Raw genomic sequence first — 22,394 nt, forward strand, 5'->3', positions numbered from 1 at the left:
TACGTGTAAATGAATCCGCACAGCTAAACCATTTCTGTCTGCACTAGTTGCCTTACCCTCACTAGAGCCCTTATACTGTCCCGCCTGGACTATTGTAACGCCCTCTATCTGGGATCCTCCAAGGCCACCACTAGCAAACTACAAACTCTTCAGAATAATGCTCTCAGAGCAGCCTTGGGCATCTCCAGAAGAGAGCACATCTCAGGACTTAGTCAACAGAACAACTGGCTCTCCATCAACGACAAAATTCTCTTAAAAACTGCATCGCTCACTCACAAATCCCTCAATAACGCTGCCCCTAATTACCTGATCAATAGATTCCATAGACAGTCCTCCCTGAGACCCACCAGAACTGCCTACAAAGACTGCCTCTCTGTCCCTAACTTTAAACGTGCCACCATAGGGGGCAACTGTGACAAGGGGGTTGTCCTCCCCTCTGAGTCTAAGGGTTGTACGCAACTAGTTAGGAGTACACTGATTTATATTGACCCTAATGGGAGCACATGTCATTCTGGGCAACCATTAAGCAAACTAACATGATAGCTGGTATTAAACACATGACTCAAACAGTATATGGAACAAATTTTTGATTTTTCATTTAGCTTATTAATGTAAGCTGTTTATTTACTTTTTTTATGCAGTAGTTCAAAGGTTACTTTGCATAATTGCTTTGCATTACAAACCATAGTGTCATAAAATCATGTACATAGTTAGACATTCACTGGAGAGTAATATTTGTGACATGGGATGTGGATTAGTAATTTGTGCGCGTGAACACTATCTAGAAAATACAATGTCCCATGTCATTGGAAAAGAAAGGCACACTAAGGAAGTGTGAGTAAAAGAAACAATACGTCTTGGTCTCTTCTGCCCGGGGCAACAGCTTCCCACTGAAAGCAGCCAAACTGTGGAACTCCTTACCACCCAATCTCAGAGTGGACTTGCCTAACCAGAACTTCCGATCCAATGTAGTTTAATGGCTGAAAACGTAGGCCGTCAAAGATACTCCAGTGCCAGGCTGTCCCCTTTTCATGCTACCCGCACACAATGTAACCACGTGTGCCCACTTGTTTATATGTATATAATATCCATGTACCTCATTGTTGATATGTATATAATATCGGTGTACCTTACTGTCTGTTTGTATACCATATGACTTCTGTAACCAAGCTTCGCAAATCCTTGTAAAGGCTGTGCCCTGATACCCTAGGGTACGCTTGCACATTATAAATAATAAACAAACATAAACATTAGAAGGCTCTTAAATATGCTGTCTAGAATTGACCAGAGCGCAGATGCCGTAGCTGTCATGCTGCTACGCCCAAAAGGCCTTTCACATGGTTTCATGACCATGCATGTAGGGAGTCCTGAGAAACATGGGTGTGGGAGCTTACATGATTAAATATATTAAACTATTGTAAACAAATCCCACGGCTAGAGTACTGGTCAACTCCCAAACCTCAGCCTTGAACAGGGGCACCCGACCGTCATCGAACCAATGGCAGACTTTATTAGAGCAAATCCCGCCCAGAAATGAATACGCCTGCAGGATACCCCCGAAATATCGCTATATGCGGATGACGTGCTATTGTACGTCACACTTCCACAAACCTAGACTCCATACTAAGGAATGTGATCCAAATAGGCACCTACTCCGGATTCACGATAAACTACAGTAATTCTGAGATTTTCCCATGTGCCACGACTCAGCAACCCACATGTGAATACCGCCTCCGGTGGTCACTGGTGGGAATCCGGTATCTGGGGGTCCAGGGGTTGGGAGATAAATCAACACTAACTGTTAACTATGCAACTGTTGCACGACATATGGAATCCAAACTAGTGAGATGGCGATCCCTCCCCCTTACGCTGGCTGGGAAACTATCACTGGTGAAAATGATCCTGGTCCCTAGACTCATTTACATATTTGCGAACGTCCCTGTTTGGCAGGAAAGCAATACTTTGACAGATTAAAAAATGTGTGCACAATTTCTATGGCATGCTGGTGCGGTTCGCAAAAAATGTGCATACATGACTCTACCATATGAAAGATGGGACTTCACAGACCCCAACCTGAAACTATACTGGAAAGCAGCACAAGCTCAATATGCCACACACTGGTACTTTGACTCTCCCGCATGTTAATTTGGAAAGACTTGCAGTGGGTGAAATTAATCTAAAGACATTGATTCTACATCGAACCTACAGGGATGACTCCCCACTGCAACCACACTATTAGCTTGGGACTGCCTACTACACCTACTTTCAGAACTGCGTCAGTTGAAGCTCCTGTCCAACACTGGCAAATACTGGGATACCAAGTGCTAAATTTCCTATTCCCGGAGAGCAAATTCATTACCCCGCAAATCTGGAGGGTTTGGACATTCGGGGACAGCACTGGAAAGGTTGCAGTACTATAGACTATGTGCCTCTGTCCGAACCCTGCGGCCGTGCTTCTCTGACTAATCACCTGATACACCCGAAATACACTACATAGCAAATTCAAGTGGTGCCCGAGGTATGGTCTCCTCGCTATATAAGATTTTGTTAGCTAAAACCCTGGCTCAACCCCCTAAAGCACATAATGAATGGGCATCCAAATTAGACCTCGAGATCAGATATGTGGAAGAAGCTGTGCTCGCACACAAGCAAAGTTTTCCTTAACTTCAGGTTCCGTTGCATCCAGTACAAACTACTGCATAGACTGTACTACACTCCCCATAAACTCAGTAAGGTCAATCGCAAATCGATGCACACCGGCCCAAGATGCCAGGCCGTACCCGCTATTCTCCAGCATGGGGTCTGGCATGGATTCACATGCTCATGAATATTCCCCGTCAGGAATCCTCGGTAAAGAAAAAATCAGTATCAGTTTTGTTTCTGATCTGTCTTTCTTAGTAGTAACCAATCACTGATCTCTGGGTCATACTGCCCCCAGCCAATGACTGCCCTCTACCTAAGCCCCTCCCCTTGCAGCCATCCTCAAATTTTTACTGCATGTTCAAGTGTTGGGAGTCCTCGTGTTTTAGCGCTCGAGCTTTTACTGCGTTTTCGCGCTTTTTCAGGAGATTTTTCTCATTTTTTGGTTAATCGAGCCTCAAGCTCCACCGTTTCTACTTCCGATAACGTGGAACCGGTTTGGAATTCTTCTACGCCCCTCAAAGGTGAAGTTTTCGTACAGTTACGCTTCTTGGAGGATTCCAGAACATCTGTGGCCTACCTCAACAGACATGGCCCAGGACAAGGGAAGCTCGACGCCCGGATCCAAGCTGTTCAGGAACTGCCCAGGATGCAGATTGCAAAATGTTTTCAAGGAGGACGAGCATTCGCGATGTCTCTACTGCCTTCATGAGGGCAAGACTCACGTGGAGAAGGACTGTGCATTCTGCAAGGACCTGTCGGACGGATCAAGCAAGATCGTCGTTCTCGCCTCCTGGCTGGAGAAGGGCGCAGCAGGTGAGAAGGCGAAGAAAATGTCTGAGTGGTCTAAGTCCTGTGAGGGCGCCCTGGCGACGGGGGCCCAACAGAAGGCCAAGCACCGCAAGTCTGCGGGCACCGGGAGCGCCAAAAGGTCGGGCTCCTCGGCTGCCAGGCAGGGTGCGACTTCCCCGGCACGATCAACCACGAGCCAGCACTCTGGTTCGGGGAAGAGGAAGCCCGAGAACCCGGGTAAGCTTCTGGAGAGGCCCCGATCGATCTCAAAGGGAGCCGGGGGGAGCGAGGCGATGACCCTCCCCCAAAGCGAAGGCCATGGACGCACCTAAGGTGGTGAGGGCATTGATCCACTCGGCAAAGGCCTCTATCGAGGTTGTCGCAGCGGCCCTGGCGAAGTCGGCAGAGGCTACGCCAGTGGAGGCGGCCTCGGGGCCCAGAGTTTCCTTGCCGCCACGGAGGGAATCCTCTTTCCAGACCATCGTGAAGACCCCGGCGGAAAAAGAGGGGGGAGGGGGCTGGTGGCCATTACGGACTCCGATTCAGCCTCCGAGAAGGATCCGGTGGAAACCGTGAAGGGCCTCAACGAGAGGTTCATAGGCCTCAACGAGAGGTTTGAGAAGGTTCGATCCCAGGGCACTGTTCCCGCTGATGTGATCGAAGATAGCGACGAGAGCCCAGTGGAGCAGCCCTCTCGTCCGTTGCAGCCATTACCCGAGCCCCAGGATAGCTCGGCGGCCATTTTGTTGGCGATCCAATCCTTATGTGCTGAGAAGGACGAGGTTACCACAGACCCTGACGGAGGGTCCAGAACCAGGCCCGTCGGGAAGCCCTCCGAACAATCGGAGGAGAGTCCACCCCGCTCTGCCCTTCGTGCCCGCGAGGCCTGTGGACACCTCATCCCCCTCGCCAGACCCTAGAGAGGCTACAGCAACGGATACAGCGACGGGGACGGACGACGGCGACAACACAACGGACAACCCATCATCAACCCCCCACCCCCCTCGGGCTTCTCCGCCTGACAGAATTGGCACTTTTCACGCCATGATAACCAGGGCATCCGAGCTCCCAGCTCTGCCCTGAGGAACAGAAAAAGGAAGGGTTTCTTTACCAACGACGAGAGGCCAAGAGAAAGACGGTCCTCGCGGTGCCGTTGCTCAACGACATCTGACACCAGGGGCTGGCTATCCTCAAGAACCCTTCCACGACACCCGCCAAGAGGGACAGGTACGAGAAGAAGTACCGGGTCCCCGATGCCGCCCCTTTGTGCCTCAGGGCCCAGCCCACGCCGGACTCTGTCATCTCGGCAGCGACCAAGAAGAAAGCAGCGTGGCGGCGGCTTCAACTTCCACTTCCCCGCCGGACAGCGAGGGCAAGAAGTTGGACTCCATGGGACGACGAGTCATCTCATCGGCGGCGATGACGATTAAGGCGGCCAATGCCTTAGCGATTGTGGCCCGTTACGACAGGGAGCTTTGGTTCAAGATAGCTCCTCTGCTAGACTTCCTACCGGACGACAAGAGGGCGGAGGACCTACAGATTTTGCAAGGAGGAGAGGTGGCGTCGGATCATGCCATAACGGTGGCAACCGACATTGCCGATACCGGATTTTGCCAACTGGGCAACGGGGTTTGCCTCCGACGACTAGGATGGCTCAAGGCCGACGGTCTTTTGCCAGGACGTCCAGACCAGAGTTTTGGACATGCCCTTCGACGGCAACAACCTGTTTGGGAAGACGGTGGATGAGTCGCTCCAGGCCTTCAAGACACACGGAAACAGCCCGAGCCCTAGGAGTCCTTCAGCAACGGCGGCCCTTTCGGAGCTCTAGAGGCAGACGGGGAGCCTCCAAGGTATCCAGCGGCGGCTCTTCTACTTACCGCCAGGCGGCCCGCTCCTCGTCCCAGGAGGCCTACAGAGGCCGCTGCAAGCAAGGAGGGTCTCACCGCCGTCGGCAAGGAGGCAAGGCCTCTTCCAAGCAGGACTGAACCAGCCATTGCGTCGGGCTCCCAACGAAGCACTCCGGTGGGAGGCCGCCTGACGAAGTTAGTCAGCATGTGGGAGTCCATCTCCACCGAGCGTTGGGTGCTGGACACCCTGACCCGCGGACACTCACTGGAATTTCAAAAGAAGTGTCCTCGCATTCCTCCCGTGGCCAGGAAGGAGAATCGCGTCCCTCAACTGCTGTTGGAGGTAAGGGCGATGCTCAGGAAGGGGGCCATCGAGCTCGTCCCCAAGAGGCTCCGGAGTATACTCTAGATACTTCCTCGTCCGAAAGAAGACAGGCGGTTGGTGCCCCATCCTGGACCTGAGTCGGTTGAACAAGTACATCAAGGCACCGAAATTCAGGATGGTCACCCTCCAGCACGTACTGGGACAGCTGGAGGAGGGCGACTTCCTATCGTCACTGGACCTGGAGGATGCTTACTTCCACATCCCCATTCTAAAAGGTCACAAAGTTCCTCAGATTCGTAGTCCAGGGGCGTCACTACCAATTCAGAGCCCTGCCGTTCGGATTAAAGTCGGCACCCAGGGTGTTCACCAAGTGCCTCGCACCGGTGGCGGCGCCGCTGCACCTGCAAGGAATCCACGTCTACCCCTACCTGGACGAATGGCTAATCCGTGCAAGGTCAAGAGAACTTGCCGTCGAACACACAGCGAGGACCGTCCGCCTGCTCACGGAGCTGGGATTCGCCACCAACTACCCCAAATCCCATCTGGTCCCGTCGCAGGTGGCACCGTTTCTGGGAGCGAAGCTCGATACAGTGAAGCAAGTGGCATCTCCGTCGGAAGAAAGGACGAAGGCCATTTTGGGAAAGGTGCAGTGCCTGTTAGCCACAGAGGTGGCCAGAGTGAGGTCCATCAAGTCCCTCCTTGGGATGATGTCCTCGTGCATCTACCTTGTGCCCCTTTGCAGACTCTGGATGCGTCCGCTACAAGAGTTCCTCGACGAGCGCTGGATTCAAGCGGCGATCTGCTTCGAAGACAGGATCCCGCTCGACGAGGAGTTCCGTCGGGAGTTTCGATGGTGGGGTGCCCGTGCGCACCTCTCGGCAGGCCTGGACTTTCAGGCCCCAGCGTATCAGGAGACGGTAACGACGGACGCCTCCCTGGAGGTATGGGGGGGGCCCACACCGGAGATCTCCACGCAAGAGGCCTCTGGCTCCCAGAGGAGAGGTCTCTTCACATCAACATCCTGGAGCTACGAGCCATGTTCTGGGCGCTCAAATCGTTCCTTCTTCCCTCAATGACAAAATGGTGAGGATCTTCGCCGACAACACCACCACAATGTTCTACATCCGGAAGCAGGGAGGCACCAGATCCCCAGCCCTATCCAAGGAGGCCCAGGATCTGTGGCACTGGTCCGTCGCCCAGGGGATGTTTCTGGTTCCCTTCCACCTGGCAGGAATAAAAAACACCATCGCCCACTCACTCAGCAGAGAGCTGCGCTCATGCCACAAGTGGGAACTACGCTAGGACCAGTTGGATCGGCTCTTTCAACGATGGGGCAAACCCCAGATCGACCTGTTCGCAACGGCGACAAACTCCAAGTGCCAGAGGTTCGCCAGCAGATTCGCCCAGCCGAGGAGCATGGGCGATGCTTTCTCATTCCCTTGGGGGACGGCCTGTTCCTGTACACGTTGCCGTTGCTGCTCAGTCTCATCAACCAGCTCAAGAGGTCCAGGTGCAGGATGATCCTCGTCGCACCGGCGTGGCCGAGACAGATATGGTTCCCGGACCTTCTGGACTTGTCAGCATCCCCACCTATCAAGCTGGTGATGGACGCGGATCTTCTCTCCAGAGAAGGAGGCGCCATTCTCCTTCACGACCCGGTGTCGCTGAACTTGCAGGCTTGGCTCCTGCAGCACTAGAGTTTGGAGGATACGATATCCCGGCTGACTGCAGAGAGGTTCTTGCAAAAGCCAGGGCGTCCTCAACTTTCAAATGTTATGGACATAAGTGGAAGAGGTTATCTGTCTGGTGCCGTGCACAGATTAACCCTCTGCGGATTACGGCCCCTCAAGTATTGCCGTACCTACTATCGCTGGCCAAAGCTGGACTGGCTCACGCCTCCATCAAAATCCATCTGGCTGCTATTTCCCGATAAACCAGAACTACAGGACAGGCGTCCTTGTGGTCTCATCGCCTGGTGAAGGAATTTATGAAGGGACTATTCCGATCGTTCCTGCCGGTGAAGGCCCCTGCCCCGGCGTGGGAGCTCAACGTGGTGCTGACCAGGCTCATGGGGGGCCCCATTCGAGCCTATCCACTTGGCGCAGTTGAAGTTCCTGTCGTGGAAGACAGCATTTCTTGTGGCCATGACCTCCGCACAACGAGTGGGAGAGATCCAGGCCCTATCTTGCAAGCCTCCATACTTGACTTTTCACGACACGAGGGTGGTGCTGAGGACGCACCCCTCCTTTATGCCCAAGTTGCCGTCGAACCTCCACCTCAACAAGCCCTTGGTGTTGCCAGTTTTCTTCCCGTCGCCTTCGTCTCCGGCCAAGAGGACTTTGCACTCGCTGGATGTGGCTAGAGCACTGAAGTTCTACGTGGACCGCACAAAGAGTTTTCGGAAGACGTCACAGCTGTTTGAACTTTGGACCTGTGAATCAAGGGAAGGCAATCTCGAAGGCTTCCATTTCCAGATGGCCCTCCGGCTGCATCATGCACGGTCACTGGTTGACAAACCGACCGCTGCCCAGCCGTCCGAGAGCCCATTCGAGCAGAGCGATCACTGCTACCACGGCGTTCCTGTCTGGTGTGCCCCTGCTGGACATCTGCAGGGCTGCTACCTGGAGGTCGACGCACACCTTCACGAGATTCTACTGCGTCGATCGGGACTCCAGGGAGGAGTCCAGGGTCGGCCAAGCAGTGCTGCGCAACCTGTTCGCTTAAGGTGAGCCTGGTGAGGAGGTAAGAGATGCTTAATGTTGAGTTGTTGTATTGCTTAATGTCAAGCCTGTTGCCACCTCCCGTGGTTGTGCATGTGTAGACTGCTATGTATTCTTATATTCATGAGCATGTGAATCCATGCCAGACCCCATGCTGGAGAAGGAACAAGTTACTTACCTGTAACTGTTGTTCTCCAGCATGGGTCTGGCATGGATTCACATGCGAACCCTCCCTCCTTCCCCTCTGCGGCTCTTCACTTGGTCATACTGCCACTTTACGTGCTACCAAATCTGAGGATGGTTGCCAGGGGAGGGGCTTAGGTAGAGGGCAGTCATTGGCTGAGGGCAGTATGACCCAGAGATCAGTGATTGCTTACTACTAAGAGACAGATCAGAAATGAAACTGATACTGATTTTTTTCTTTACCGAGGATTCCCGGCCTGATGGGGAATATTCATGAGCATGTGAATCCATGCCAGACCCATGCTGGAGAACAGTTACAGGTAAGTAACTTGTTCCACCACACATGTTTTGGACGTGCAACAAGCTGCACAAATTCTGGGGTGAGATTTTGCAGGCGCTCTTCAAGATCGTAGGTACTACCGTGGGCCCTGTCCCGACCAGTGTACTGTTTGGGCTATGGGAAAACCCCAGTGTTAAGAAAATGGCCACTTTTGTGAATATGAGCTGCATGGTGGCAAAAAGGTGCATCTTCCAGTGTTGGAAACTTTCCTCTCCTCCAACCTTTAAAATGTGGTTAAATGCACTCACCTGGACCCAGACTTGCGAAAAGGAATACATAAACTCCCTTCATAGCTCGCCCGAGAAATATATTGACTGATAATTCCGAAGTTACCGTATTAACCAAGCTGATCCGGGATCACCGGGCCGAACTTAAGCATTGAACTAACTACGCTACACTGTGAATATAAATACTGTATATTTATGGTGCAATCTGATGGGCTTTATGTTGACGTTTAAGAGTAATGTGTCTGTATATAGAATGTAAACCTTCCTGATTGTGTGTGCTGTACACTTATGCCAATAAATAAGTTAAAACATATTTTTTAAAAAGGGTTTCTTGAATAAACAAAGTCACACAAATATTCTGAAGCAGGTGAGTACTTTTTGAACCCCCAATGAAAAGTTAGTTAATCCCTTCCTGGAAGGAAATTTAAAGCACAATGTCGGAGGTAAGAGTCTTTTAGGGAGCCAGGACAGCCAATGTAAAGTTGGCGAGTCTAGGTGAGCTGAAGCACTTCTTGTAGATAAGTAGAAGTCTTTGTAGAAAAAAGTCGAATCAATGTAGGGTCACAAGCTGTTAGGCTTGTGTAGGGCAAAGCTGCAAGCAATTCTGCAAAGGCAACCAAGACTAGTCCCAACTGAGAACAAGTAAGGCTACACAAGAGGTAAGTGACCTTAGTTTTACAGTACCTTTGTTTAGAAGAAATGGTTCCAGCTGGCTTTCTGTTCCTGTGCAGCTCTGTGGATCCTGTTGTTCCTGGGACTCAGTCGTGGGGACAAGAGGGAGGACGCCTGGGTACTCGTGCACTGCAATGAAACGGTCAGCAGCTGCAAAGGACAAACTTCAATTCAGCTGCACTTTGTGGTTTCAACTCCTCGTGTCTCAGCAAATAGCACCACTGCGGTTCTCAGCTATCACCTTGGACTTTCATCGCATCTGGGGTCCAGCCCTCTGTTGAGGTGGCTCAGGCTTGGTCAGTCCTACTTCCTGGGAGTCCGGAGCTCGGGTCTGACTTAAAAGTGATCCACGCAATCTGGAGTCCCTCTCCCTGGCACTTCGGTTCCATCCGCAGCAGTGGAATTACAGCCAGCTTCGAGGAGGATGCCCAGACAAGTTAACTTTGGGGTTGATTGGTCCCACCAACCCAAGGGGAGAAGTCGCACTTGCAATGCTTCTCTAGTTGAGGCGAATTCAGAGCTTCAGCACAGCACCAGGGCTTCACCGGGCAAACCAACGGTCCAGGAGTTGCAGCAGGAGTCTCTGCCAAGTTCTTGAGATTCCTTCGTCTCGTGATCAAGACTGCCTTCCAAGCCAAAAAGCCTAGCATTTTATACAGGTGTCATTCCAGCCTAGCTGTCAATCACACAGCAGGGTGGCTGTCCTCCAAGGACAGCCAGCTGGCCAATCATCTTTGGGTGCATTCCTGTAACCAAGGGAACTAAGCACAGGGATTTCGGTTACCTCCAACACTTCCTGCCCCTGCCAGACATAAGGTGGGGTACACTCGTGTATGCTGTCAAAGACAAAAGGAACAAAGGGACCAAACCTGGTTTGGCTTGCAGAGTAAATCTCAAGAAGGACATTTCCAGCAAAAAATGGCGAAAAAAGACAAGTATGGCCATTTTGACAAGATGGGCACCCATCGGTGCTGTACTGCAGCTGTGAACGCAGCCCGTGTTAAAAACGCACAACGGTAGATGAAAGTAAACAACTGCCACCAGTCATTAATTGTAGAAAGGGGATACTAAGTAACCCCTCCAGCACCCTATTATAAGATGGTGTGTTGGGTCTAGAAAGTTACAAATGTAAGTAAAGTCAATTTCACTTCACTGCCCTTGGAAACAGTAGTTTATCTAAGAGAAGGTATTAAACCTTGGGGAAATCTGAAAGACTTTCCTGTGCCACTGCACTGAAGGTGGTGTGCGCCACAATGTAAAAAGAAGATGCGTATGGAGTTTGTCAGACTACAAAACCAAAAGAAAGACAGTTCATATTATAGAAAAATGCAGGAGAGAGTGGGGAAAAGGTCTCGCTCTCTCCAGGTAAAAAATGAAAAGTCCTAAAGTCCAGCAAAAGAGCTGGGGGTCTCTAAACTGGAGGGGAATTAGCACATTTCTGAGACTTCTCCCCAACAAAGGGGATGGGCACACAGAATGTCTTTAATGCCTCTACCCAAACCATACCGCTGACTGCTGCAAAATCTGCCTGGGTTTCTCGCAAAAAACCCATAAGGACCGGAACCAATGCCTAATCTGCTGACTCAATGAAGGAGCATATCTGGCTTGTCACCAAGTCTGAGAGAAACCACTCCCTCTAACAAGAGGTCACCGTCAAGACAGAGGTCCAGCTCTGAGTAGCCGGTGGCAAAGGAACAAGACAGGTGAGGCAAAACTGTCCTCGGGGCCATGACAAGGCCAGACACTTTCCCTGTAAAGAAACCACCAGCTAGGGGCGAAGGGTCCCATACGGGTCCAAATACTCTTCCAAGGGCCTGTTGACGAAAGCACCCTCAGGCAAACTGAAGGAGAAAGGCTCTCACCCATAGTCAAAATCTGCAGACCCGCCCAGGAGATCTTCTCTGTCGACAGACGAGCACAGATCCTCCTCTGGCCATGAGTCATCTAGACACCTGTCGACAGCCAAATCATTGTTGAGGTCTCCTCCGACAGCACAATCAACGGCATTGACGACTGCATCTTCTTCAGGGGCTACGGCTCGTCTAATCTATGACCACCTTGTCGACTACCAAAAAGAAATAGTCTGCAGAAAAGCCTACGCACCCGCCAACCACGTTACAGATTTCGGAATTACCGGCAGAAGGCAATATTTTGTCCCCGAAGGGCATTTTGAAAATCCCAATGGGGTCCACGATGCAGTGCGACCAGGCTCCCCTGGGAATGTCTCCATAGAGTACCCAGATATGCCAGAAGATGTTTTGCAGCATGATTACATCAGATTCTGAGCCTCCACCACAGGAATGTCTAGGTCTCTTTGAATCTGTTCCTGAAGGAACATCCCATCCTCCAAGGACCATCTACAGAGGAAGACACACCTCTAAGGTTGCAGGCACCTACTCTTGTCATCAACACCGGTATGCATACACAATACCCCCTTATAAATCCACAATCGCTGCTTTCCCTGCAGGTCCTTGCAACACTGCAGTCTCTTTTGGGACAGCTTGGTGCCAGGCTTCCGCTCCCTCAAGCTCGGACAATTCAGCCTTATGGAGAACATCAATTTACCCCACAACATTGAAGGTGTCCAACCCATCCCTTTCAAGACCAGTGCTTACTCCCTAGGATTCAAACACCTCCTAGCCCTCCACGTACATTCAGTACATGGAGGAGAGCAAGAAGAGGGGGGAATTGATTGACACGAACCAGGACACTGATCCGAGGGATACAAGTTCCACTGTCTCCACGGAGAGCCGGCACGTGTGACACAGATCCTGACCAAGATGCGTAGTCTAGCCAGGCTCAACCTTCGCCTCCAGGTGACATTGGGGCGTTTCACTCCATGTCTGTCATGCCAGGAGTTTAGTCTGATTCCAGATGAGGAAAAGCAAGATTGTTTCCTCTTCGACCAAATGGGTAAACACAGGAAGGCATACCCATACCCATTCTGGATCACGTTTGGCAGGAGGGCCTCCGTACTCTGAAGCATCCCTTTACAGAGTAGGTGGTTAAAGGGAGGCTGGAGAAGAAGTTTAAAGCTCCAGACACAACACCAAAATGCCTCACTTCTCAACCTGCTCGGAATGTCAGTTGTTCCAGCGGCCACAAGGCTTGTACGCAGTATAAGTGCGCCACACTGCCGGACAATGAAAACCGGAAAATGGATGCCTTTTGGAAAAAAGGTTTTACCAATAGGGCCAACAACGATAAAAGCAGTGACTGCCCAGGCAATAGTCGTTCGATATAATCGAGAGATGTGGCATCATCTGGCTCCTTTTATTGGAACACTTGCCGGAAGAGAACAGAAAAGGCCATGATGCTGGTGCACGAAGGGGAGGAAGCCTCGAATCGCATAAATATCGCTGTAGACCTTGCTGAAACAGGGTTTAAGCAAATTGGCAATGGGGTAGTCCTTTGATGCCAAGCATGGGTACGTTGCACCAATTTCCGTCAGGAAGTCCAACACAAACTCATTGATATGCCATGTGAAGGAGAAAATCTGTTTGGGGACAAAATTGATGAGGTCCTTAAAGCCATGAAGGCTGACTCTGCTAGGTCTCTTACAGCCCTTCAGGGCAGGCGTCCCTTTTGTTCCTTTCGAGGAGCTTCAGGTAATGCAAGATTCTCAGCCTCTAGAAACAAGAGCTATGGTAGACTGATTATTCTCAGGAGTACAAGCGGAATGACCAATCCTCCCAGCGCAACAGAGAATACCATAAAGGGCAAAGAAAGTGTTGATATGCCACCTCCCAGAGAGGTAGGCACAACAATGACTGCCTCAGGGGCAAACAGGTGGGGGAAATGTGGCGTTCTACTTCACCGAGTGGCAAACAGTAACAATTCACAGGTGGGTGCTAGATGCAATCCAGTAAGGACACTTATTGGAGTTGAAGCGCGCACACATCAGATACCTCCCATAAATGTATCTCATCCGCACCATCCGGTTTTACAGCGGAAGATACGTCAAATTCTAAGAAAACAAGCCATTGAAAGATTTCCTCCCTCAGCAAAAGGAAATGGAGTATATGCCAGGTACTTCGTCAAAAAAACAGACCGGAAGTGGTGCCTTATTCTGGATCTACGAAGACTAAAGAACATCAAAAAGCAAAAATTCAAAATGATAACACTCCAGGATGTCACAAAAGCTGTTCAGCCCAGGAATACCTTGTGGCCTTAGATCTCAAGGATGCATAATTCCACGTGCCAGTACATCCAAGTCACCAATTGTTCTTCAGATACGTAGTCGCCGAAATAGCCTGAAATCAGCACTAGCAAACTCATTCACGCCAAACAAGCTAGTCCCAGTCCGCGCATACATGGCTCTCTTGGGGTTCATGTTCTCTTGCATTCCACTTATTCCCCACTGCTGGCTGCACAAGCGGCCAGTGCAAACGTTTCTGGCTACCAGGTGGTCCCAAAGCTTAGATTCCTGGTCAGACAAAGTAACCATCTCTTGGACTCTGTCAAACACACTGAAAGGGTGGACATACCCCTTCAACAAATTTCCATCTAACCATTGTGACCGGTGCCTCCAAGGCGGAATGGGGCGCGCATTTGGACAAGCACCAAGTCAAAGGTCTCTGGAGCCCTGAGTAAGCCGTCCTCGTGCTGGAATTACTTGCAGTGCACTGGCCTCTAAAATCCTTTCTTCCTCTAATTGAACATTTGGTGGTTCAGGTCCTCACCAACGACAATGTTTTATCTGCTGAAACAAGGCGGAACGCGATCAAACACCTTCTCCCAGAAAGCACAGACCATCTGGCATTGGGCCATCCGGCACAACATCCATCTTCAGAGCTTTCACTTGCCGTTGATGCAGAACAAGCAAGCAGTCACCCTCTGCAGGGAATCTTCGCAGATAGACAAGTGGCAACTGCAGAGTATCCAGATAGCCAAGATTTTCTCAATGTGGGGTCATCCCTCTCTAGACCTATTCGCCAGTCCCGACAACAAGCAGTGCAGAAATTTGCTAGCAGGATTCTGCATCTTGACTCTCAGGGGGGACGCATTTTCATTCCCTTGTAATGGCAGGTTTGCTTACGTGTTCCCTCCATTTCCTCTCATCAGGAAAACCATACAGATGATATGCAAAGGTTGTTGCAGAATAATCTTAACTCCGTACTGGCCGAGGCAGACCTGGTTCTCGGACCTCCTGCAACTGGCAGTGGACGATCCAACCATCTAGGATCTAATGCTATTCTTCTATCCTAGAACAGGATGATCTTCCATCACGACCCAGGCGCTCTCAAGTTAAGTGTAGCTCCTGACCACTCAGAATTCGGTCATTTGAATATCCTTCAAGACTGTCGGCGCATTCTAGCAGCAGCTAGAGCTCCTTCTACCAGCATTTCCTATAGCCGAAAATAGAAATGTGTGCATGGTGTGCACAGCAGCCTAACCTCTAGCTGCTAGTTAGAACACCACATCGGATCCTTCCTTATCTGCTAAATTTATCTGCAGAAGGTCTAGCGATCTCTTCCATCATAGTGCACTTATCAGCAATCTCTAGGTTTAGACGGAAAAGATCTTCCCCCCCTCTACAGTGACAGGCTTATCAAACCCTTCCTTCTTAAAAGCTTTTTCTTACCTTTCCGCCAAAGAAAGATTCCACGTGTATGCAGCCTGAACCTGGTCCTGGCATAGCTTATGAAGCCTCCATTCGAACCTGGAAGGTGGCTTTTATTTAGTAGCCCTTACGTCCTCTAGATGTGTTTCGGAGCTGCAAGCTTTGGTGGTAGACCCTCTGTATCTAAGGTTCATGAGACCAGGTGGTACTTTCCATTAATCCTCATTTCATCCCTAAAGTACCTTCAGAGTGTCATAAAAATCCAACCATAACTCTGGCTACATTCCTTCAAAATACTACTTCACCAGCGGGGAGGGTCCTGTAAACTCTGGACGTCATAAGGGCATTGAAATATTTGGATCGCACAAAATCTTTCAGGGCGACTAAGCAGCTGTTTGTCGCCTTTGGTCCACCCAACAAGAGAAACAATATCAGAACTGGGCATTTTAAAATGGATTTAATCTACAATCTCCTTCTGCCACTCAGAGGCCAACAAGCCGTTGCAAACTGCGCCCACACACTCCACTAGTCATGTCTGCCTCAGCGGCTCTCTGGTCTGAAGTTCCCATCAGAGACATTTGCCAAGCAGCAACATGGGAAGTGCCCCACACATTTACCAGGCACTACTGCGTGAATCGGAAACACTCTGAGGATGTACAGATGGAACAAGCATTCCTTCAATGGCTATTCCAGTAAGGCAAGTCCCACAGCTTCCGGGGTTGATTCCTTTCTCTACTTGCGTATGTATTCTTCTTGCATTATCACGGACCATTTTAAAGTATCTCATCTGTGCTTTGCCTGGTTTACCACCTCTTTATATATGTATACTGCTACCTCAAGAGTTGGTATCTTACATGGATTCACATGCACCCTCCAGCCTACCCCCCTACAGGCAAACATCCTCCTCAGGGGGATATCCTCCAGCTGGAGTGGTTACAATCTGAGGGGAAGCTACTAGGGTGGAGCTTTACACTCAACGTCCCACTGGTGGGTACCAAAAGCACCCACGACGTCGAATGAGACACTCAAGGTGTCCATTTTTCCATAGGATAATTACTAAGTCAAAGTAACCAGGGATTCCCAGCCTGACGGGGAATATTCACAGCATGTGAATCAATGAAAGATAGCAATGCTGGAGAAATGGAGTTACAGATAAGAGATTGCTCCCTTATATACTGTCTCTATTATGTGACAAGTATTTATTGGACCCGATTGAGATCTATATGTGGAACATAATGAAAGTAAATATTTGTCTTATCAGTGGGATGTTCTTTCTGTGGATAAGTGTTTTTGTCTAATTGTACCTTCGTGTCAGTCTGCTACCCCTACCAGAGAGTTGAGCTTTGTCGCCACGGCCACGTTACTTACCTTTGAGAGATTTCACTTCCCTTTCTTGTCTGGTGTTTTTGCCCCGGATTAAGGTTGTTGGTTGTAGATGTGCCAACGGAGTGTTGTCCAAAAACGACATTACGACTCTCTGCCAGTCTTTTCCCCTTTGAATTAAGCCTGCCTGCACTGCCATTGCTGCCCAAAGTGTTTGTGTTTTAACCAAATGACAGACCAGCTTTGCCATTAGGATAAATGGTTTCACACCCTTCACAGGAGGATTCTGGAATGAAATCTTGCATGTGCCCAGACTGATTTCAAGGTTGGTGCCCCTTAAGGGGATTTCTACTCTGAGCTTTCAAGGTTCCTTGAACCCTTCTGACATTTTTGTGTTCACTGTATGAACTCTCAATTCTTTTTTTTAACCTAAAATGATTTTGAATTATTTTGATGCCCCTTAGTTTGCAGCATGATTTGATTATACAAATATTGTTGCTGATGTGAATGTCATTGCTGGGACCCTCCATACCCTCTTCAAATCAAATGTTGCACTTACAATTTAGGGTTGATGTTTTTGACTTCCAACAGTGGGTCTTAAGCATGGTTAGAGCATTTCCAATTAATTCATATTCCACCCTCCTACCTTTTTGTGCTTGTTCGCTCTTCCTGCTCCGAAAAGCTTCTGTTGTGAGTCTACCTTTTTAAAGGTTCTCCTTGTATGTACAAAATGTTCTGATGCCCTTTAACTGATGTTAAATGTTATGAATCGAGAGACAATGCCAACATTCGAGCCATTGCTTATTCTCGCTTAGTGTTTATTTAATTTCAAACATATTTGTAAAATATCTCCATAATAGTTTGCAGAAAAAGTTGGATGTGTGTTTGAAGAACGGAGAAGGAGAGGAGCCGCCGCATGTGAATGAGGAGCTGGAAAAGGAGTGTGAAGCTTTGAAGAAAGAGCAGGAGTACCTGAAGAAGGTGAATGCTTAAGATTGCTTACAAGGCCTCTGTTATGCGCTCACACTTTCCTGCCTGATTGTATATTCAGTGGCTCTCATCTGCACACTGATGGTTATGTGAAGCCGCCTTTACCGTTTCTTCACCCCATCTCCCTTTGTCCCGTTAATGGTTAGTGTTAGGAAGGTTTCCTGAGGGTTTGAGAAGGCCATCCAATAGTCCATGTGCAGGGTTTCTCTTAATGGTCTTGAATCGCAAAACTGCATTGACTGAGCAGTCTGGCTTTACTTTTTATAAGGCAGAGAGATACTCTAAAGTGCAGCTTGCTCATCCACACATAAACCTGCACAAACCATGGAAGATCAAGACAATTTTTACTGAAAAGATACTCTTTATTGAAAGGTTATGGGGTTATGCATCAGAAAATCACTACAATTCCAGTCAGTACTTTAGATATAGAAGGAATCTATATCAGTCAGTCAAACAAGTTTATTCGGATGTATAAAAACAACCATTAAACGACAAAGATGCACATTATTGCACAAATCCAGGTTACAATTTCATAAAATTACAGTTCCATAAAAGATAAAATCAATAGACCTTTCCAAAGGCATCATACGATAAAACAGTGGCTACATTAAAAATATTTGATAAAAAGATCGTACAGAAAACAGTACTCAGACATTTGTCCCATTACAAACGATATTATACTTTATAACCCTAACTTTCACCACCTTGTAGTTGCAATAGCCTATTTCTGAAGTACATCGCTCTTTTCAGAAACGTCAAAAGAGCCCAAGCTGTAAAAACTGTTTCGGCACTTAAAAGAAACACAAGTGCAGCCCTGTGTGAGCGAATCTGTCTTAAGGGCGGGAATCAAGGTATTTTTACGTATGCCAACATACCCCATACAGAAGAACAGCAAATGGGGGAGGTCCTCTCGAGAGTGGCAACAGACCGGGCAACCCGCTGAGTCGGGAAAGCCTTTCCACTTATGTGTTTCCTTGCAGCCGAAGGCAGTCAAACCGTGCCCTCGTAATCAGTCACCTATCCTTTTTAAACAGGCTCTTTAACAAATAAGGTTGTATTCCAGCAAGGATACTAATGCTGGTATGAAATTGGCCAGATTTGTGGCCGTACTCTAACAGAATTCTTTTTCTTACTGTAATTTCACCCAACGTTGCTTTGTAAGCTGTCCCCTCATTCTTTGAGTGAGTCAGGGGGAAAGAGGACACCTAAATTGACTTCACCCAAAGTCGAAGAGACATACGCAAGCCAGGGGATTTTTTTCCAGCCAGCTTTACCCAGCACAGTGCGTATAAAATGACAGAGAGCCCTGCTCGTTGTCCCACAACCGAACCCACAATAGAAGAGGGGCCAACGCCCACATGTCCTCCCAAAACTCCATACCCAGCTATCTGTGGACGGCTATTCCAGAGACACTGGTCGGGAGCCCTAGCAAGTTTTTAAAGAATTTGCTCTCCTTACTCTGGATTTCCGCCACATTCTGGAAACCCCAAATGGCTGCGCCATACAAAGTGGATGCCAGAGTTTGTGTGCGCCATAGATCTTAAGAATCACATCCAGGGGCTGGCCCCTACACTTTGACATAAATCTAAAGATTCCGCCTATCTGTTGGCTCAACTAGGCAGATTGATTGGCCACGTGATCCTTGCCATTTAAGGCCTCTGAAAAGCTTATTCCAGTAAAATGGAATAACTTCTTAACTCTGGGAATAATTTCCACTACACAAAGCATAGGTTTCATGGGCACAGGACGTTTTCTACCAACACACGCCATTACTGCTGATTTCTTGGTATTAATTTTTAGGCCCAAATTATCCATAAATGTTGCATAGGCATTGATAAAGACCTGTAAGGCCCTAGGTGTTCTTGCTAGAACTGGATCGTCCGCATAGGCCAATACTGGGAACCCACTCCTCCCACCTCCCCCCGCCCAAACTAGAAAATCAGCCAATATATCAATAAAATCCTGTGAAAGGCCATTAATGTAGAGGCAGAAACAAATGGGGGCCAACACACAGCCCTGCCTCACATCACACCCCACCTGAAAGCAGGCGGTGCAGTGCCCCCCGGGGCCACTGAGTACACAGGCCTCATTATCCGTATGGAGGTCAACCAATACCCGCAATATTTCCCCTGGGCACCATAAGGACCCAAGCACTGCCCAGAGCTTTGCTCGATCTACTTTATCAAAGGCAGTGCTTGGGTCCATAAAAGCCAAATAAACTGCCTCGCCCCGACAAAAAACAGAATTGGCCACCAACAAATAAAGATTAAGGCTCTGTTCTATTGTGCCCACTCCTGGGCGAAACCCAAACTGAATGTCAGAGAGAATTGACTGTTCCCCGATCCATGTTTCGATTCGGGCCAACAGTATTCTCCCAAAAATTTTGAACGAGGAGTCCAACAAAGAAATTTGCCTATATGCGCCAGGGCTAGATATGTCCCCCTTTTTAAAAATTGGGAAAATTATCGCCCTCTTCCACGAGGGCGGATATGTCCTCGCTTTTATACATGAATTAAACACCACAGTCAAAAGTGGAGCCCACAGATATACTGGATCCTGGAATAAATCTGAGGGTATCGTGTCCAGGGGCTCGGTTGTGCGCTTGAAGATTGATTGCCTTTATTGTCTCCTCCACCTCAAACTTTAGGCATAGCCCTATAATATCTAACTCTGCTTCTGATCGTTCTGACCCAAACAGGTTACCAAAATGTGTTCTAAAACAGCACCACAACCTAAACGGATATTCGGCTCAATTTTACAAGTATATAAAATCAAGTACCTGTAGTTGGTTTTCTTTCAAATTTGTCCTCTGACTTTACCAGGGCAAAGTTGATAGATGGCTCCCAGTTAATGAAAGTACATGTTACTATAGATGCAGGAGAGCTGCAGAGGAGGGAACCTTTAGGCTGGCAATGATGGGGGACACCTGGCACTTGGATTAGGTGACTGAGGGTCTGTCAAAGGAAAGGATAGAATGCACCAGTGACACACAGGTTTGGAGCAGATTCCAATAACTGGGTACTCTTGTGTGCATATCTTCCTGGCTGCCTCGCATTCTAATCACAAGGACTCGAATGAAGAGTCTGTAATACGAGGGTTGCAACGATCCTTAAAATGGCATCACTTCCCGCCAGGAGGGAGTGCCTTTCCAAAAGGCTAGGGTGGTGAAGCTGCTAACAGTCCCACTAGGGGGTGGTAGGATTTAGGAGGACCTCGTGGAGCAGAATTCCCTTCCCGGGGCACAGGAACCCCTAATTCCCCAATCCCATGGCGTAATAACATCACCCAAGCCTTCCATACATGTGGTTAAGTCATGGACTATGTGCTACTGTAGCCAACTCAGACATTCTCCCGATAACACATACTGGGACGAAGAACTCTAGAATGCTACTGCAAAGCACGAAGACTATTCAACCAGGTGTTGTGGATTTGGCTGATGCTGCACTAGGGAAAACGTGGCTGTTCAAACCAAACAGCCAGAAAGTACAAGTAAAGCGAAATCCGGAAGGAATAGTTTGCAATCTGGGAAGCAGAGTAGGAGCCTGCAAGGTTGCGTCTGGACTTCGTGAACCTTCAGAAAGGTTGTGTAGTATATAGGAAGGTGTGGTGTGGCGGGCCACTCAAAGGCATCGGAGAAGTAGTAGTAATCGAGAAGTGGAGGACCCACTGGGGAAAAAGGCCGGTCAGGTGTTAAACCAGTCTGCAAGTCAGAAACTGTACAATTGAAGGCTGCAATCAGGAAGCTGTATGAAGTTGGAGGAGCGGGAAGAGGGACATGTGGAAAGCGTCTTGCAAGTTTGCTGACAGTAGACACACCTGAAAGTGAGAGGCGTTGTGGTGGTGGTGGTGGTGGCATGACCTGGCGTGGGTGGGCCCTGTGGTATAACTACGCTGAGACCACCAGCGGTCATGGTCGATTGGACATAGAAGCGAAAAACAAAAAGGCGAAAAAGACGACGCCGATCTCCCTCTTCTTCTTCTTCCTTGACTTCGGAGGAAGTTATTACTTGTCCAACTAAACACGACTCCCCTAAAAAGTGGGAAGCATTTAGAGAGTCCACGATGAAAATTTTTGAGAACGCGGCCCAGACCCCCTCAAAAATGTCTGTTGAAGGTCATGCCTCTAGTCACAAAAGTGACAGAGGAAGGTCTAAAACTAAGAAGTCCGACAAGAAATTGTCGAGGGTATCTTCTAGGGACTCTTTCCAGACACCTAAAAAGACTTTCGACGTCGATAAGTCATTAAAGACTTCGACGAAAACATCTTCGAAGCCTCTGTCGAAGGCTGTCGAGTATAAAGGGCCGACGACCCAACAGAAAAAAGTCACGTCGAATATTTTATCGACGACCTCGAAGATTTCTTCGGCGTAGAGTATTTCGAAGACTACTTCAACATCGACTGCCTCAAAGATTTCTTCGCCATTTGTAGTGCCTTCAAAAACATCGAAGAATACCTCGACAACATCGAAGCTAACGGCCACGACTTCGACGCCATCAAGCTTCTGTCGACGCCAGGGTTGAAACACATTCCTGAAAAAATATTTCACCCTGAAAACAGACATGATTTTTTCCATACTATGTTATCTGTATATGGAGAAATGTCATCAGAAAATGAAGAATATGAAGAACAAGATCAACCTGAGGTTACATCAGTGGGGGTAAAATATGGGACAAGAAATGTTCCAGAGGAATTAATAAATCCTCAATCAAAAATGCAGGATTTATATGTTTACAGTCTGCAAGTGGAATAGACACATCTCCTGAAAATGAAT

The 22,394-nt window shown here is 48.7% G+C and overlaps 1 protein-coding gene across 3 annotated transcripts in view; it reads left to right on the forward strand.

Moving 5' to 3' along the window:
• Positions 1-22,394, forward strand: part of CEP85 (centrosomal protein 85) — a 509,807-nt gene that overhangs the window by 327,950 nt on the left and 159,463 nt on the right. For all 3 annotated transcript variants that reach the window (XM_069622843.1, XM_069622844.1, XM_069622842.1), the window contains one exon: positions 17,493-17,613. In XM_069622843.1, the coding sequence (XP_069478944.1) occupies positions 17,493-17,613 (121 nt within the window). The remainder of the gene's footprint in view (positions 1-17,492; positions 17,614-22,394) is intronic.

This window comes from Ambystoma mexicanum, chromosome 11 (assembly GCF_040938575.1).
Source record: "Ambystoma mexicanum isolate Mex_15411 chromosome 11, UKY_AmexF1_1, whole genome shotgun sequence".
Taxonomy (NCBI): domain Eukaryota; kingdom Metazoa; phylum Chordata; class Amphibia; order Caudata; family Ambystomatidae; genus Ambystoma; species Ambystoma mexicanum.